Source organism: Oncorhynchus gorbuscha, linkage group LG01 (genome assembly GCF_021184085.1).
Source record: "Oncorhynchus gorbuscha isolate QuinsamMale2020 ecotype Even-year linkage group LG01, OgorEven_v1.0, whole genome shotgun sequence".
Lineage (NCBI taxonomy): Eukaryota > Metazoa > Chordata > Actinopteri > Salmoniformes > Salmonidae > Oncorhynchus > Oncorhynchus gorbuscha.
The window spans coordinates 34,909,000-34,928,956 of record NC_060173.1 but is presented as its reverse complement, the minus strand read 5'-3'; the positions used below and the strand labels follow the sequence as shown (position 1 = coordinate 34,928,956).

The 19,957-nt window shown below is 40.7% G+C and overlaps 1 protein-coding gene across 2 annotated transcripts in view; it reads left to right on the top strand.

Annotated features, from left to right (window-relative positions):
• LOC124036579 (talin-2-like) overlaps window positions 1-19,957 on the top strand; it is a 231,754-nt gene that overhangs the window by 43,404 nt on the left and 168,393 nt on the right. For both annotated transcript variants that reach the window (XM_046351337.1, XM_046351326.1), the window contains exons 3-6: window positions 16,423-16,596; window positions 17,327-17,424; window positions 17,515-17,644; window positions 19,400-19,558. In XM_046351337.1, coding sequence (XP_046207293.1) covers window positions 16,461-16,596; window positions 17,327-17,424; window positions 17,515-17,644; window positions 19,400-19,558 — 523 coding nt within the window. In that variant the 5' untranslated portion in view covers window positions 16,423-16,460. The remainder of the gene's footprint in view (window positions 1-16,422; window positions 16,597-17,326; window positions 17,425-17,514; window positions 17,645-19,399; window positions 19,559-19,957) is intronic.

Sequence of the window (19,957 nt, the reverse complement as noted above, 5' to 3'; positions counted from 1 at the left end):
CCAGCTGAACACCAAATGAGCAAGGCTCCTCTCAAAGCAGTGGTTGGTACTTTTACCTTTTCACTTTAGTTAGTTTAAAGTACAGAAATAACAGGTCTCAGGTTTATACAATGTAACAGTTTTATAATGCACTCCTACAGAGAGCACCCTCGCTGATGCAGTTAAATTAAGATGACAGTTTTGCTGAGAGGTGTTGTAATCTTTCAGGCACACTCCATCAAAATGAATCAATCTCTTTTCCTGCCTCCGAGATGACTGAGCTCTTAATACTATCTTTGTTTATCTGACATTTGAAAGCAGATTTTGTTTTAAATGTTAAGCACAGCAGGGAAAGCTTTTATGAGGATGACCTTGCAGGGAGTGGCAGCTCTAAACCTGTAGTAACTGAAGTGGCCCAGCCTGCCCCTGCTGTCCAGCCTGAAATGTCCAGGAAAAGGTGGGAAATGCAGAGTCATGGCAACAGGGGCCAGAGTCAGTGATGTGCAAACAATGGGCCAACAACATAATCTCTCTCTGACCTTCTTCCATCGGAGAATAACAAGGTTGACTCAGTTCTGAAGTTCTTTATGATTAATAAAACATTCACATGGATGTTGTTCAAAATACATTATGCATCCTTGATCTAAATACAATTAGTCAAAAACCTGCGTGCAGATAAGGGAAAGGCTCATCCCCAACAGTAGTGTGATGGTGATATACACAACCTTTCAAAGGTTTGGGGTCACTTAGAAATGTCCTTGTTTTAAAAATAAAAGCTCATTTTTTGTCCATTAAAATAACATCAAATTGATCAGAAATACAGTGTAGACATTGTTAATGTTGTAAATGACTATTGTTGCTGGAAACAGATGATTTTTAATGGAATATCTATGTAGGCGTCAAGAGGCCCATTATCAATGTGATGTTATTTTAATGGACAAAAAAGGTGCTTTCTTTAAAAAACAAGGACATTTCTAAGTGACCCCAATCTTTTGAACGATAGTGTATACTGAAAGAAAATATAAACGAAACATGCAATTTCAACGATTTTACTGAGTTATAGTTCATATAAGGAAAGCAGGCAATTGAATTAAATTCATTAGGCCCTAATCCATGGATTTCACATGATTGGGCAGGGTCGCAGCCACTTGGGAGCCAGGCCCACCTTCTGGGGAGCCGGGCCCACCTACTGGAGAGCCAGGCCCAGCCAATCAGAATGAGTTTTTCCCCACAAAAGGACTTTATTACAGACAGAAATACTCCTCAGTTTCATGAGTTGTTCAGATGGCTGGCCTCAGACATTCCAGCAGGTGAAGAAGCCGGATGACAACCTTTACCTGGCATGGTTACACGTGGTCTGCGGTTGTGTGGCTGGTTGGACATACTGCCAGATTCTCGAAAATGACATTGAAGGTGGCTTATGGTAGAGAAACTAATATTCAATTCTCTGGCAACAGCTCTGGTGGACATTCCTGGAGTCAGCATGCCAATTGCAACCTCAAAACTTGAGTATACCTGTGGCATTGTGTTGTGACACAACTGCAAATTTCAGAGTGGCCTTTTGTTTCCAGCACAAGGTGCACCTGTGTAATGAGCATGTCAGCTTCTTGATATGCCACACTTGTTAGGTGGATGGATTATCTTAGCAAAGGAGAAATGCTCACTAACAGGGATTCAAACAAAATTGTGCACAAGAGAGAGGATGGCTGTGAGCTGGAGACGAGAGGCTGGACCAGGGATTGTTACCTGATTTACAGGACATGACACACTGGCCAGGATTTATGACCGGCAGGCAATGCTCTGAGCATGCTTCTAAATACTGATGCTCTGATGCTCCCAGTCTCTTGATCTGAAGGCAAGGGGATATCTCCCAGAGCAACACAGATTGACCTACTAAAGTATGTGCTGTATTAATGATGATTCAATTTCAAATCATAATTACCCATATGTTTAACGATGCACGACTAGTAATTCAATCACAAGAACCATTCATATTGTAGTTGTTGGTGTATGATTCCCTAAGCTTTGTTCCTTGTAAGTCACTCTGTACAGTACCGTATGTGTTACTGTAGGTGTACCTAAGAGCAGGGGAAAGCTCTGCCAGGTACATTGTGTTTATATGGCGTCTGTGCTGGTTTTACCGTGTGTGAAAGACAGGAAGAGGGAGTATCCCAAATGTCTGTTAGCCTATGGAAGCAGCAGCACACTGATTTTCATATGCCCATTTGAATCAGTGCAGAGGTAAAGCATGTTTGCTCTAGCGCTGTTCAGAGAGGGAGGTCATAGATTCCGATGTTTGTTTCTGTAACCCCACCATAGACTCTCTCTCTCTCTCTCTCTCTCTCTCTCTCTCTCTCTCTCTCTCTCTCTCTCTCTCTCCTTAATTACTGTCACATTACATGATGCTCCTCTCTCCCGCTCTCCTCTCCCTCTGGTAATAGTGCATATTACTCCAATTACGACTAGATTCAAACTCTGGAGTTACTGTAGCACGCACAAGTCAGCTTCAGTGCAGGAGCAGAGAGAAGAGCAACATTATTGCCATAATGGAGTCCTTTTTTGTTTTCGAGGAGACGGATAGCTGTTTTTGACCTTGATTCCATTTCATTTATCAGAATACTCTCATTTTTTCTAAGCTTTTTGTTTGGCCGATAAATAATAGGAAGGCTGTTTCCAAAGCCCTTACAAGTAGTCTATATGTGGTCTGATCCATATTGGATGTGCACCCAGTGGTGTTCGCAGAAGACAGCAGAGCAGTATTTCCATTAGCAGGATTTTGGCATAAAAAAAATGTTAAAAGCCGATAAATAAAATTGGCACAGACAAGCCTGGAGAAGAAGAAAACATCCCATTTTGAAATAATGCGTGTTAGCCTATTCATTTATGGAAATACCAGCAGATGTAAATACATTTGACCGGTCATGCTTATCAGTCTAGGTTCATTTGCATAATTGATTGGAATAAAATTGCTGTGTGTGTAAATTCACTGTCTTATTTATCACACGCGCACAGCATACAGATAGATAAAGAGCCTTTGAGTGGACATTCTGTCGGACAGCTGCTGCTACTGTACAACATCTCAAGCAGCATAGGCAATGGAAGGCAGGCTTAATCAGTGTGTCACACACAACTTTGCAGTGAGCTGGAGGCAGTATGCATTTTGAAAACATATATATATACATAATTGTTGGACACCTGAAAGTGTTAATACATGTTATGAGGTATGTCTTACCGTGCTTTAAAGTAGACTAGACAAAAATCGAACCATATCCGTGGGGCAGGTTATTTTAAATAAACTTTCTTTCATTGTCTAGTAGCCAAAGGCACTATCCTTGTCATATTAGCAACCCATGTGAGTTTGTTGCATATTAGACCTCCCCTCTTTCTACAGTCGTGGCCAAAAGTTTTGAGAATGACGCAAATATAAATTTCCATAAAGTTTGCTGCTTCAGTATCTTTAGATATTTTTGTCAGATGTTACTATGGAATACTGAAGTATAATTACCAGCATTTCATAAGTGTCAAAGGCTTTAATTGACAATTACATGGAGTTGATGCAAAGAGTCAATATTTGCAGTGTTAACCCTTCTTTTTGAAGACCTCTGAAATCCACCCTGGCATGCTGTCAATTGACTTCTGGGCCACATCCTGACTGATGGCAGCCCATTCTTGCATAATCAATGCTTGGAGTTTGTCAGAATTTGTGGGTTTTTGTTTGTCCACCTGCCTGTTGACGATTGACCACAAATTCTCAATGGGATTAAGGTCTGGGGAGTTTCCTGCCCATGGACCCAAATATCGATGTTTAGTTCCCCAAGCCACTTAGTTATCACTTTTGCCTTATGGCAAGGTGCTCCATCATGCTGGAAAAGGCACTGTTCATCACCAAACTGTTTCTGGATGGTTGGGAGAAGTTGCTCTCGGAGGATGTGTTGGTACCATTCTTTATTCATGGTTGTGTTCTTAGGCTGAGAAGCAACCCCACACATAAATGGTCTCAGGATGCTTTACTGTTGGCATGACACAGGACTGATGGTAGTGCTCACCTTGTCTTCTCCGGACAATTTTGTTTCCGGATGCCCCAAACAATCGGAAAGGGCATTCATCAGAGAAAATGACTTTACCCCAGTCCTCAGCAGTCCAATCCCTGTACCTTTTGCAGAATATCAGTCTGTCCCTGATGTTTTTCCTGGAGAGAAGTGGCTTCTTTGCTGCCCTTCTTGACACCATGCCATCCTCCAAAAGTCTTCGCCTCACTGTGCGTGTAGAGGCACTCGCTCCTGTCTGCTGCCATTCATGAGCAAGCTCTGTACTGGTGGTGCCCCGATCCCGCAGCTGCATCAACTTTGGGAGACGGTCCTGGCGCTTGCTTGACATTCTTGGATGCCCTGAAGCCTTCTTCACAACAATTTAACTTCTCTCCTTGAAGTTCTTGATGATCCGATAAAAGGTTGATTTATGTGCAATCTTACTGGCAGCAATATCCTTGCCTGTGAATCCCTTTTTGTGCAAATAAATGATGACAGCACTTCTTTCCTTAGGGGTAACCATGGTTGACAGAGGAAGAACAATGATTCCAAGCACCACCCTCCTTTTGAAGCTTCCAGCCTGTTTTTCGAACTCAATCAGCATGACAGAGTGATCTCAAGCCTTGTCCTCGTCAACACTCACACCTGTGTTAACAAGAGAATCACTGACATGTCAGCTAGTCTTTTTTTGGGAGGGCTGAAATGCAGTGGAAATGTTTTTTTTTGGTATTCAGTTCATTTGCATGGCAAAAGGGGACTTTGCAATTCATCTGATCACTCTTCATAACATTCTGGAGTATATGCAAATTGCCATCATACAAACTGAGGCAGCAGACTTTGTGAAAATTAATATTTGTGTCATTCTCAAAACATTTGGACATGACTGTACATTTCTAAACAACATTTTCATCTCTGTCACATGAAAACGCTCACTTTTGACAATGTGTTTTCCTGCTAATTGCATTATGAAACAAACATTTGCACGTATCACACTGCCTTGTGCGCAGTGCTGCACTTATAATGTGAAGAAATAATAGGTTATCAACATTTTAAGTTAAAGATTCTGTGACCTACCAAGGCCTACTGGTTGAATGAATTTAGGATCTGTTGTCCCACAACTGTCCCAGAGTCTGTTGGGAAAAGGATATTTATTTCTCGACAAGCTGACCAATGGAATAGGTATACTTTTCTACTATGAGGATAGTAGATTGGCATAGGCTACTGATTTTGCTGTTCATTACAGTTGTTGGCTGAGCATAAGTAGCCTAAATGTGGGCATCGGAATTTGGCAAGAAGGACCACATCCTTGCATCCTGACTTGCATGTTCTGTTAAGATAAATCACAGTTAGATTATGATAATTCATGTCATTCTGAGCAAGGTGGGTGGACGCCATAATCAGGTTATGCACCCAATGCGTATGAGTCCGGTAAATTTCTCAAATATCCAGCGCCGCATTTTCCTAACTGAAACCCTGCAGCAAAGCTGGCTGACATCATCATGTCAGTGGTCTGAGCATGGGGGGGTGGGATGATCTGTGTCAGTCCTACTGAACCACTAACTCTGATTCATACAGCCAGCTGTCAGACACATATCCATCCACATCCCTTATCATCCACCACACCAATGGTATTATTCACCTTTACCTGCGACCTATGTACTGTATACTGGTGTTTTCCGTGTGAGTGAGTATGATCTCATGGTGCATTGTTTGGGCTGAGATGAGAGGAGAGAGCATGTCAGACGAAAGCTGATCTCATGTCTCCAACCATCCTCACTAGATTCAAGATTAGATAACCTAGTGGTTAGAGCATTGGACTAGTAACTGAAAGGTTGCAAGTTCAAATCCTCTAGCTGACAAGGTACAAAATCTGTCATTCTGCCCCTGAACAGGCAGTTAACCCACTGTTCCTAGGCTGTCATTGAAAATAAGAATATGTTCTTAACTGACTTGCCTAGTAAAATAAAGGTTAAAAAAAATTGTTAAAGATCAGAGCACAAACTTACAGTACACACTTACAGTTGAAGTTGGAAGTTTACATACACCTTAGCCAAATACATTGCTACTCAGTGTTTCACAATTCCTGACATTTAATCGTTGTAAAAAATCCCTGTCTTAAGTCAGTTAGGATCACCACTTTATTATAAGAATGGGAAATGTCAGAATAATAGTAGAGTGATTTATTTCAGCTTTTATTTCTTTCATCACATTCCCAGTGGGTCAGAAGTTTACATACACTCCATTAGTATTTGGTAGCGTTGCCTTTAAATAGTTTAACTTGGGTCAAATGTTTTGGGTAGCGTTCCACAAGCTTCCCACAATAAGTTGGGTGAATTTTGGCCCATTCCTCCTGACAGAGCTGGTGTAACTGAGTGAGGTTTGTAGGCCTCCTTGCTCGCACACGCTTTTTCAGTTCTGGCCACACATTTTGTATAGGATTGAGGTCAGGGCTTTGTGATGGCCACTGCAATACCTTGACTTTGTTATTCTTAAGCTATTTTGCCACAACTTTGGAAGTATGCTTGGGGTCATTTTCCTTTTTGAAGACCCATTTGCGACCAAGCTTTAACTTCCTGGCTGATGTCGCTTCAATATATCCACATAATTTTCCTACCTCATGACCTATTTTGTGAAGTGCACCAGTCCCTCCTGCAGCAAATCACCCGCCCAACATGATGCTGCCACCCCTGTGCTTCACGATTGGGATGGTGTTCTTCAGCTTGCAAGCATCCCTCTTTTTCTTCCAAACATAACGATGGTCATTATGGCCAAGCAGTTCTATTTTTGTTTCATCAGACCAGAGGACATTTCTCCAAAAAGTACCATCTTTGCTTCATAGTTGAGCGGGCTTTCAGGTTATGTCGATATAGGACTTGTTTTACTGTGTATATAGATACTTTTGAACCTGTTTCCTCCAGCATCTTTACAAGGTCCTTTGCTGTTGTTCTGTGATCGATTTGCACTTTTCCCACCAATGTACGTTCATCTCTAGGAGACAGAACGCGTCTCGTTCCTGAGCTGTAGGACGACGACGTGGTCCCTTGGTGTTTATACTTACATACTATTGTTTGTACAGATGAACGTGGTACCTTCAGGCATTTGGAAATTGCTCTCAAAGATGAACCAGATTGGGGAGGTCTAAAAAAGTATATTTTTTAAAATCTGAAGTCTTAGTTGATTTATTATATCCCCTTGATGTCAAGCAAAGAGGCACTGAGTTTGAAGGTAGGCATTGAAATGCATCCACAGGTACACCTCCAATTGACTGAAATTATGTATTTAGCCTATCAGAAGCTTCTAAAGCCATGATGGAATTTTCTGGAATTTTCCAAGATGTTTAAAGGCACAGTCAACCTAGTGTATATAAACTTCTGACCCACTGGAATTGTGATACAGTGAAATAATCTGTCTGTAAACAGTTGTTTGAAGAACTTTCTGTGTCATGCACAAAGTAGATGTCTTAACCGACTGGCCAAAACTGTAGTTTGTTCACAATAAATTTGTGAAGTGGTTGAAAACTAGTTTTAATGACTCCAACCTAAGTGCATATAAACGTCTGGCTTCAACTGTATATAAGACCAACATCCTATGTACTGGATATTCAGCAGAGATTTACTAAAGATTCAAGATTATCAAGAAAAGTTACTCATTGTGTTAGTACTCTAGTGCTGCATGCAGATAAGCCAGGTAAAGGCTTTGTCTTTCTCTACCCTCTTGACCAAAGGGACCACTCAGGCTTGAAGAGAGGAATCCAAATGGATCCTCCCACAATCTTGAAGAGTGGAGCCAGGGAATCAAGTCAGGATTGGAGCCCGTGACGACCCTGGGTAGGAGTACAACCCAGTCAGTGACTGCAGCTATTAGGTTGGAGTGCTGCTCTGCTCTCTTCTCTTATGATCTAGTAGCTCATCCTGCCTTGGCCAAGTCACAAACTGATTCTTCATGTCTTACAATGTATACTGTATCATCTGATTGCCAGATTTTTTTTGACATTACATAGTATATTATAAATCCTTTGAATGTTCTACAATTATTTCCACTAATAAGCTGTGCTCCTTTGAAAGTAGTGTAAGTGGAGCAAGTATCATTTTAGAACCACCAACATAATGATCGTAGAGGATTGACTCTGTTTTAATTACAAAATCCTCTGATACTGTGTGTTATGTTGGTTTAATCTAAGGATTTATCCTCAAGATTTAGGAATAAAGATTTTTGACCCGATTTTGATTATCAATGGAGGTTTTGTAGAGGCAAACCATCATATTAGCTCAACAAAATGGCTGAGTGGTTTCCACTTAAATGCTCAGGGAGACAGGGGTCTATTTATTGCATGTATCTCAGAGGATCCGTGTGAAGCATTGCTGGAGGACGTTCTACTTTGCTGGGTATTTTTAGCTAGAGTAAAAGGAGCTGCTTTCTCCCTCCCCACTGCGACGAGGGCAAGATTGACAATTTCTGTCAGCATCTGTACCTTCAAATGACAGAGGAAAGCCTATATCCTCTCTGAGTCAGGGTCAGTGGAGACACAACAGACTGCTCCTCGTTACTGTTGGAGACATATTTCCTGTATGCAGGGGTCAAATGGTGAATTTCCTGATGGTTTAATGTTGCTGGTTGCTGAACCATTGGCCTTATTTATAGTACAGTGGGCCTCCACAACCAAAACCATATTTTATTAAATTTATGCTGTACTTTCAAAGCCGCTACTGATGACCTTACAAAATCCTTGAATTAGATTTTGTGCAATGCATTTTCTGTAGAGAAGGCCAAACATGGTTCATTGTTCATGGACACAAAGCTAGTCTGAAGATGTATTATTATTGGAAGAGTTTTAATTAGTTTCATCACAAAATTAGAGTGAAGGCCTCAGATTAATGGTTAATCATGGTGGTTGTATTTAGTTCAGCACACAAATAGGCCAAACTATGGCTAAGTGTTTTGAAAAAGGAAGTAGGTTAAACAAGGACATCTTGTCTTGATATGAAAAGACTATTAGGAAGGTATTGTGTTTGATTTTGCCATTGCCTTCTGTGTGCAATTGCTTGAGTCTTATGTGCAGCATGTTTGTATGAATGTATAATAGTGAAACAGATAAGTGTGTGATTACAGTATGTTTACTACTACAGATTTGCTCTCCTATCCGTCCTATTCATACAAAAAGTATTTTTGGCTCCAAAACCATCTGTGGATGTGGATTCATCTGACAGAGTTTAGTAACTCCTGTCTCGTTTGATATTCAGAACCAAATGTAGTTAAAGGCCTAGTGCCATCAAAAAATAGATTTTTCCACACTGAGGTTGGATTAATACTGTGAGAATTACGATAATGCCCTTTTAGTGTAAGAGCTATTTAAAAATATTGCCTAAAATTTCAGCCTGTTTTGGTGAGATGGAGCTTTCTACATTACAATTGAACCGCTCTTCTTGAAGTTCGTGATGATCCGATAAAAGATTGATTTAGGTGCAATCTTACTGGCAGCAATATCCTTGCCTGTGAAGCCCTTTTTATGCAAATCAATGATGACGGCACGTGTTTCCTTGGTGGTAACCATGATTGACAGAGGAAGACCATTGATTCCAAACACCACCCTCCTTTTGAAGCTTCCAGTCTGTTTTTCAAACTCAATCAGCATGACAGAGTGATCTCCAGCCTTGTCTTCGTCAACACTCACACCTGTGTTAACGAGAGAATCACTGACATGATGTCAGCTGATCCTTTTGTGGCAGGGCTGAAATGCAGTGGAAATGTTTTTGGGGGATTCAGTTCATTTGCATGGCAAAGAGGGACTTTGCAATTTATCTGATCACTCTTCATAACATTCTGGAGTATATGCAAATTGCCATCATACAAACTGAGGCAGCAGACTTTATGAAAATTAATATTTGTGTCATTCTCAACTTTTGGCCATGACTGTATTTGACTAAGGTGTATGTAAACTTCCGACTTCAACTGTAGCTAAAAAGCGATGTTTGTTTCTTTTTGACTATTTTAATTGAAAAAAATCACTGTATGGCACTTCATTGTTACCCTGAAATGATATGATGTTGAGATAAAAACGTCTGCATTGGACTTTTTTAAAGATATGGGTTATAATTTGCTGCTGCATGTTCTGTAGATAAATCTGGCCCTTATCTGTGGATGTACTGTATTTATGATCGTAGATTAATGCCTCTCCTACCAGGCTGTTCTTCACACCTACACTCTCTTCCAATTTTAGATGTGTTACACTCAAATTGATAAGGCTACCGGCCTTGAAATCAGAGGAAATGAACACACCTGACCTTGACTTTCTGCCATAGTTAAGTGCAAATGTTTGTGGTAGGTTGTGTCGTAGTCATGGGGCTTGAATATTATTTGCTCTTGAGAGTTGGTGTTGATATGATATGGATTTAATCAGATCTGGATGTAATATATATTGAACACAAATATAAACACAACATGTAAAGTGTTGGACTCATGAGCTGAAATAAAAGATCCAAGAAATGTTCCATACGCACAGAAAGTATTTCTCTCAAATGTTGTGCACAAATTTGTTTACATCCCTGTTAGTGAGCATTTCTCATTTGCCAATATAATCCATCCAACTGACAGGTTTGGCATATCAAGACGCTGATTAAACGGCACGATCATTACACAGGTGCGCCTTGGCTGTGGACGATAAAAGGCCACGCTAAAATGTGCAGTTTTGTCACATAACCCAATTCCACAGATGTCTCAACCATAAGCTGCCTCCATTGTTGTTTTAGAGAGTTTGGCAGTATGTCCAACTGGCCTCACAACTGCAGACCATGTGTAACCACATCCGCCTTCTTCACCTGCGGGATCGTCTGAGACCAGCCACCCGGACAGCTCATGCAACTGAGGAGTATTTCTGTCGATAATAAATACTTTTTGTGTGGAAAAACTCATTCTGATTGGCTGTGCCTGGTTCCCAGTGGGTGGGCCTGGCACCCAAGTGGGTGCCCCCGCCGAGGTCATGTGAAATCCATAGATTAGGACCTATTGCATTTATTTCAATTGACTGATTTCCTCATAAAATTGTGCCTTTATATTTTGTTTCAGTATATCAAGTCGTCTTTAGTGGATGTGACTGCAGCTTCCAGGAAGTTATTAGCCCCATGTTGTTCAAACCTAATATAGGTAATGCTACAGACCAAAACCGTGAGGGATATCCCATAGAGATTGTCATGTTTTATGAGATGACCAACAATAGATCTTCTGTTGACGTTTGCACAATCTCTTATAGTGCACCTAAGCATCACTTCGCTAAGCATCAGAGACAGAGATAGCGAGAGAGAGAGATAGAGACCCCCCCCCCCCCTCTCACTGCCTAGAGTTGATCCCAGGAGACATGCCCTGGGACTGCAGCAGATTGACCTGTCTTTTAATCAGAGGGGAATAAAAAATGGGGGGCTAATTTAGAGCACGAGTGGAGAGATGAGAGAAAAGAACCCAAGGAAAGTATTCATTAGCATGTTCTCCTCAGTACATGGAACCTTTCATCCTTCAATCTCCCAGCCTTTCAGAGAAATGCTGATGATGGATTTATGCTCATACCACTTCAGCATGCCAGGGACATATTAGTTTAATTAACAATCATAATGATTAGGCTAGTGTAAAAATAAAATGTAAAAAATTCACTTTTTTAAAATGACTATTCAATGAATTTGAGATTAATGTACAGTTTAGGTATTTGCATGTTCATGAGACCGTTAGTTTGAGGTCTGAGGATGTTTTAAATCTTATTAGAGCTTGTTAAAATCCTCATCTTAACAATGACTAGGCTGGGATATGGAGCTGGTACACTAATCCACCGTTGATCCTGATATGGCTCTAGTTGTACTATTTACAACTAGTGCTGCTGCCGAGAGGGTTGATTCTTTTCGTAAAGCCAGATAAATGCCTTTAAATCTTGAACCCGTGTTGTTTTTGTGTTCTTATTTTCTAATCGAGGATGAGCGTTAAGAAATGACATGTTTATGATCCTATTCAAATGGCTTGTGTCTGCCATTTTAAGATTCTGTTTGTCTTTTCTCTACCATGACCTTGTTAAGGTGATTGGGATGGGGTTTTTGTTTGTCTATGTAGCCTAATAAGGGTGATTCAAGAATACAGAATTTAGTCTAGATTTTGGTGTTGCTAGAATAAAGAATAGAATTGAGAGGTTTCTGTTACTGCCTCATTTGATTGTAAACCTAAAATGTTTTATTATGGTTTGTGTACTGAGTGCATCAATAAGGGCTTTCACCTGGTCAGTCTGTCATGGAAGGAGCAGGTGTAGGTCAGGTTATTTTGTTCTAGTGCTGAGCGATTAACCAAAATGTCTGTTATTTTACTTTATTTTTAAACAACCAGTTGACCGACATCGGTAAAATTATTTTAATTCCATTTAGTTCAGGGGTTTTCTGTGAGCTTAATGTACACATTGCGCAGTTTCTCTAGAGGTAAATCAGACCAAGAACGAACTGTGCGATTTAGTAGGGAATTGTAGTTTTCAACAGGCCAATATTCTACATAGTTTAGCGCAGAAAGCGTGCCAGTTAACAAATGGAACTGGTACATTTCTTTAATTACGGTATGCAAGAAAATATTCTGCCTATTTTTATATTTAATATAGGGCAGACATATAAGTTCCCTACCTTCTCCCCTTCCACTTGACTACTCAATTTATGTGGTAATGCTGCAATCAATTGGTTGTTACTTTGTATTGAGCAAACATTCTCATACATTTTCGATAGCTGCATGTGTGAAGACTCCACTAGTTTCCCACTGGGCACAGACGTCAATTCAACGTCTATTTACACATTGTTTCAATGGATTTCATTAAAATGTTGTGGAAACAACGTTGAGTCAACCAGTGTGCGCCTAGTGGGTTATTTTATTAGTATATTCATAATCACTGCACATTTGTGCAGCTAGTCTAATTGGTTTTGAACACATTTGAGAGGGTTCATCAGTACTGTATGTTATCATTTGACTTTATATATCCTCTTTTAAGCCATCAAGCAGCTAGATAGCTGTAAGTGTGTAGAATAAAACAGCTTGAAGTCATGGCCACAGCGATCTTTCCATTTACCTACTTTAATTTTGATGGGGCATGAAAAAATATTTCATGCAGTTTACTATTCTGTTATTAGTCTTAAAGCCACCGAATACTTGAACTGCATTGTGGCAGTATGTTGGGGATGTCCCAATTCCACAAAACGTATTGATCAGCTATGATCAAACAAGCTCCAATGAAGTGATCATGTCAGGCCAACATGTCAGGGCTCCCATCTCAGTGCTAGAGGTGTCACTGCAGACCCTGGTTCGATCCCGGGCTGTATCACAACTGGCTGTGATCGGGAGTCCCTTTTGTCTAAATATTTGACTGGTGCTGTAATGGTCCACCAGGCTGAGTTGCAGACAGTGCCTGGGTGTCCTCATGAGCTCTCCCCTCTGCTATTGTTATTACAACAAATCATGTGACACATACTGTATCCCTTCCAGATGGCTCCTGACTACAGCTCTTATTCAATTGTCCATGTTTACACTGCCCTCCCAGCTGCTCTTAGACACTTTCCTTCTCTTTGCAGATCTCTAATGTGTTGAGTACTAAACTAACCTAACTTAATACTAGAAGCCCTGTGGATGGAGGAGAGAAAGCCCTGGTAATGGTATAAGAGAGGACAGGGGGCTGGTAATACTATTTTAAGTCCACTTTGAAGCATCATGTTACAGGGATATAGTAGAAGCCCATTCATTCTGTATGTTGATATATCTTTGGTTGCGATCTGCTGTCTATGCTGTGTCCTCTCTGCTTAGTAATGGTTCGGTGTCGGCCTGAAAGCAGAGCTAATGAGAAGCTTGCTGCTGTTGAGTGATTGCCAGAGGAGAGAGAGGAGAGGAACTCTGTGAGAAATGGGTTCTCGCTCTGCTGCTGCTACTGCTACCTCCTCCTAGCTCTGCTCCATAGTAGTGATTATCCTCCGGGGTTTCCTCATGTGGCTGCTCCTGAGCTGTTTCTCTTGCTCTCACTCTCTGTATTGCCAACAACAGGAATGGTATCATTTTTCATGCATGATGTATTTATTTGATTCTATAAAGAATATTTTTTACGATGGTTGCCATCACCAATCCATATTGGCGGAAAATGTAGACAGAGCTTTGTGCTTCCTACCCCTGCTAGGTGTATATATACCAAGGTCCCAATGGAATGTCTGCACAGTTCCTGCTTTCACTTTTGATTATCCCCACACAGCTATACTCTACTGCACCCTCAGGCCTGTGTGGCAAAGCCCATACTCATTGTGTTGTGTGTGTGTGTGTAGGGGGGGCTGGGTTAGCTGAGCATTCTGCAGCCTGTCTAACAAGGAATAACCATACACCTGAGCCACAACAGTGTTGTAGGACCCCTGTGGCAGGCTGTATGGAGTAGGTCCTATGCAGAGCCATTACCTCTACCTCTTTGTGCTGATGGACTATCAGTAGAGAATAGGCTCGCAGGGGGGCTGCAGGAGTAGGAGAGAGTCACTACTATGAAAGACTGCTAGTCAGGGAGAACATAATTCACAACCACTTCATTGGGAATATTTTTTCTCTCCCTTTTCTCTGAAATGACTCACAGAACAATTGTATGGAACACACCTCCAAAGTATGGGGAAGCATTTTGTCATGGCTATATCTGGACTCTAAATGGAGTCAATTTGTTTATTCACAAGCACAGCTTCTATATGACCTTTGTCATTAAGAGGAACACAGAATGTCAACTCATTATCCATAATACAGTGTTGCCTTGTATAACATGAGAACATTTAGGGTTGACTGAAAATGTTCTTGTCATCCGGATTTGACAGTGCACTGGTTAAAGGAAAATATTAATTAACTATATTCTGAACAAAAAACATAACTGTTTGAGAGATCCATTGTGAACCCTTTTAACTCCTGGCTAAGGAAGATATACATCTAATAAATGGTGTCATTAGTGTTTTTTTCTGCATGTTTTCTCAAGTAGGAATAATAACTACAGTGCATTTCAATCGGTTTGGCCTTAAACGGATGGCATAACACCCACTGGTTTGACTCCGATGTCTGCTTGTAGGGGAGAGGGCAAATAATGATGATACTCTATAATGTCATCATTCAGGTAGAAGATATAACCCTATTTGGTAAAATACCAAGTTTATATATTTAAAAAAATATATTATGGCAAGAACAGCTCAAATAAGCAAAGAGAAATGACAGTCCATCATTACTTTAAGTCATGAAGGTCAGTCAATACGGAAAGAATTTTAAAAGATTCTTCAAGTGTAGTTACAAAAACCATCAAGCGCTATGATGAAATTGGCTCTCATGAGGACCACCACAGGAAAGGAAGACCCAGAGTTACCTCTGCTACAGAGGATACGTTCATCAGAGTTACCAGCCTCAGAAAATGCAGCCCAAATAAATGCTTCACAGAGTTCAAGTAACAGACACATCTCAACATCAACTGTTCAGAGGAGACAGGCCTTCATGGTCAAATTGCTGCAAAGAAACCACTACTAAAGTACACCAATAAGAAGAAGAGACTTGCTTTGACCAAGAAACACAAGCAATGGACATTAGACCGGTGGAAATCTGTTGTTTTGTGCAATGAGACAATTGTAGATTTTTGGTTCCAACCTCCATGTCTTTGTGAGATGCAGAGTAGATGAACGGATGATCTTTGCATGTGTATTTCCCTTCGTGAAGCATGGAGGAGGTAGTGTGATGGTGTGCGGTGCTTTGCTGGTGACACTGTCAGCGATTTATTCAGAAATCAAGGCATACTTAACCAGCATGGCTACCACAGCATTCTGCAGCAATATACCATCCCATCTGGTTTGGGCTTAGTGGGATTATCATTTGTTTTTCAACAGGACAATGTCCCAACACACCTCCAGGCTGTGTAAGAGCTATTTGACCAAAAAGGAGAGTGATGGAGTGCTGCATCAGATGACCTGGCCTCCACAATCACCTGACCTCAACCCAATTGAGCTGGTTTGGGATGAGTTGGACTACAGAGTGAAGGAAAAGCAGCCAACAAGTGCTCAGCATATGTGGGAACTCCTTCAAGACTGTTGGAAAAGCATTCCAGGTGAAGATGGTTGAGAGAATGCCAAGAATATGCAAATCTGTCATCAAGGAAAAGGGTGACAATTTTGAAGAATCTAAAATATATTTTGATTTGTTTAACACTTTTTTGGTTACTACATGATTCCATAAGTGTTATTTCATAGTTTTAATGTCTTCACTATTATTCTACAATGTAGAAAATTGTAAAAAGAAAAACTCTGGATAAACCTACTTATTCAAAACTTTTGACTGGTACTGTATAAATCCAGTGTCCATTTTAAACACATTTCCTTGACTAACTCAGAGTTATATCTGAATTGATCCGTTTTGTTTTTTTCAGGTGTGTAGGTTGGCGACGCCAATACACCACCAATCAAGATGGTGGCCCTTTCACTGAAGATCTGTGTCCGCCAGTGCAATGTGGTGAAGACCATGCAGTTTGAGCCCTGCACTCCTGTGTATGATGCCTGTAGGATCATCAGGGAGAGGGTTCCGGAAGCCCAGACTGGCCAAGGTGAGAGATTGGGGAAAGCTACTGTTAATGTGTAATGTCAGAATGTTTCACAAGCATAAGGATCACTTTCACTAAGAAAATTGAAATACAAAAACTACGCAATTACTCTTTATTTGACATCACTCTGTACGAAATACTCCAGTGTCATTGTAATGCAATTGTCAAACAAGGCATTAGAGTGCCTGATCTCCAGTTTTGTCGGCCTGGTCTGGTCTTGAGCTTTTTAAGCAGGAGATAAAAATCGATGTCACCCACAGCATTGCTTTCTGACTACAGGCAGACAGAAAACAGTTTCAAAACAGTCGATGCGCTCTGTCTGAGGAAGCTGATTCAATCTGGGTCTGTGGGTGGTATTCTTCCCTGGGGGAGGTGTTAGTTAGGCAGGTTGGAGAGGCTCTCTGTGGTGTTAGCTAGGCATGCTGGAGAGGCTCGTTAAGCTGTGAGCTCTCATTAGGCTTTAGGATAGATTCATATCAGCTAGGCTAGAGGGTCTGATGACAGACATAATTACTCCTCTTTCCCAACTGAATGTCATAACATGGATTATTCATGTGAATGTCAATGAGATCAGAAGAAGAGGCATTCTATGTATCAAAAACAGTAACTACATGAGACAACTACATTGTCAACATGTGTTCACTTAGTTGGCTTTTGCCGTTTAAACATTCAATCAAGCAATTGTTCCCATTACTAAATGTTACCCTAACACGTTCTCTGCTATGTGTTTCAGCCTCTGATTATGGCCTGTTTCTCTCTGATGATGATCCCAGAAAAGGAATCTGGCTGGAGTCTGGGAGAACTCTGGATTATTACATGCTCCGGAACGGGGTAAAGCCCAATCATAGAACCCAGGGCAGAGTCCCATCAAACATTCAATCAAAGGACTGCATATCATTCCCCTCTTTCCTTGTTTCTAAGGATGTCTTGGAGTACAAAAAGAAACAGAGGCCCCAGAAGATCAAGATGCTGGATGGGGCAGTTAAAACTATCATGGTGGATGACTCTAAAACTGTGGGAGAGCTGCTTGTAACCATATGCAGTAGAATAGGTGGGTAACCGCTCTCTAACTGGAATCTACACAAGTCAAACCATCCACTAGCCTCTCAGAGTAGGAGTGCTGATGTTACAGGTCTCAGTTTTGGGACTGGTGCTGCAGATGATAGTTCTTGTAACACAGGATAAATGATGAAACAGGAAAATGTGGCTTCTCTTTCAAAGGTTCTCTCAATTATTTTATTCAACATTCTCTCAAGCGCAAATTGTCTTTTTCTGTCTTTTCTGTGTATTTCATTTGTCTCCTAATCCCTGACATATTATTTCATAAACATATAAAAAAAATACATCAAGAATATTAAATTCCAATCCAATTCACATCCTAAAACTCTTTACATTTATCCCCCAAACACATTTACTCTTAACTTTTATTCACCTGTTTACAGTAGGTTATAATTCTGTAGTTGACTGTTGTCCACTATAGCCCTATAGGAGACTAAAGCATGAAAGCCTTTTTAAAGACTGGTATAACTCATTAGAAGTGACTTTATACCCATTCTCAAAATACAGTCACCCAGTGTCAGAAGGGCTAATAGAAAGACAAGGCTATTGCGAATGACATTCATGCTAATTATTGAAAAATGACAGAACATGCTAGCATATTGCTAACCGACGCTAGCAACCAACTGACCGGAGCTGACAAAAGCTATCTCGAACTAGCTAATAGCTAACCGGAGCTAGCTCTAAGCTAGCAGCTTTTCTGACATTTACAGTACAAGTACAGTACAGTACAAGTTCTTAAACAGCACAGTTACAACATTAAATTGTCAGGCGTGTCTTTTTCAAAATAAAAACGTTCAGGTGTTCAGCCATTTCATTTTATACTCGACATGCGTTTTCTGTCTAGTACGAAATTACACAATTACTATGTTGTTCAAACCCATTACATTCACTTCAACAGGCAAGTTACACTGAATACCACACTATATTTTTGTATTTTTGCACTCTACTGACCTGTAACATGGGATAAATTATGAAACAGGAGAACATGACTTCTCTTTCAAAAGGTTTTCTCAATTATGAGAACACACAGGTGCAGGACCGAATACAGTCCCAGGAGGACTGACATTTCAGTAAAAGCATTCTTCTCCAATACAGAGAAACAATACATAAACACAAATGTGACCATACATTTTGTGTGTCACTCTGATCTAGGACCTGTCTATATAATCTTATTCATTAAGATCTAAAAGGCAAAATAGATCCTAGATCAACACGCCTACTCTGAGACCTGTTGTGCATACGGGCCCTGATCCTATTTATAGCTCACAGTTACTGGCTCCGCCATACATTATGGATGCAGATTCCCTAGCTTTTAGAACATGATATTTAGCTATGGTACTGGTATAGTCTAAGTTTTCTATGGGTATTTTTGATAGGGGGAAAAATTCTTTTTTACACCATGTTGGAATTACGAGTGGTAATTGTGAAGCCAAAGACTGTGCTGTCCTCTCCTGTCATGTAGGTGTTCCCTTAGCCATGTACTGTATTTCAATTACGCTGGGCTGCCTGTGCCCAAACTCAATTGGGTGAGGAGAAGATAGATGTTTGGCAGATCTCTTCATTGGCTGGTGTTTGTTTATAGAGGGCTTTCTGCTTGGCTTCTCCTCTTCTGAGTTCCCACTTTAGTTTTCTGGCTGCTCTCCCGTTTCCCCCATTGGTACTTCTGATATGGCACTGCTCAAAGTGCTGGCTCTGTGCTCTAAACTGCTCCCTCTCTGAGAGTTTCCCGGCTGCCGCTCCTCTTCAGGAATCACCAACTACGAGGAGTACTCCCTGATCCAGGAAGCGGTGGAGGAGAAGAAGGAGGACGGTCATGGGACTGGCACCCTGAAGAAGGACCGGACTCTGCTCCGAGACGAAAGGAAGATGGAGAGGCTCAAAGCCAAGCTTCACACTGACGATGACCGTGAGTTTGAAAAGCACTTCCAAAAGAACACAATGTGTTTGTAGTCCAGTATTACATGCTTCCAGTCATCACCTCTACCCCTCTATCATTTAAGTCCAATTTCTCACATTGGTAAGTCCAGTATCATCTCATTTGAACACGTTTTATACCTCAACGCAGTCAAAGTACTGTATCAATGTTTAATGAAATTAAGATGGTAATTTCTGTCCTTTCGGGGTGAGATAACATTTGGAAAACATGATTGTATAAATCATCCTCAAACCATAACAAAATATATTGTTATTCTCAGCAGACTGTTATGCAAATTACTGCCCTCATGGTTTAAGACAAAAAAAACACAACAAAAATCATTTTGGCTACATGTCTTTATTACTGTTTTATTTCACTGTCAGCGTGTCC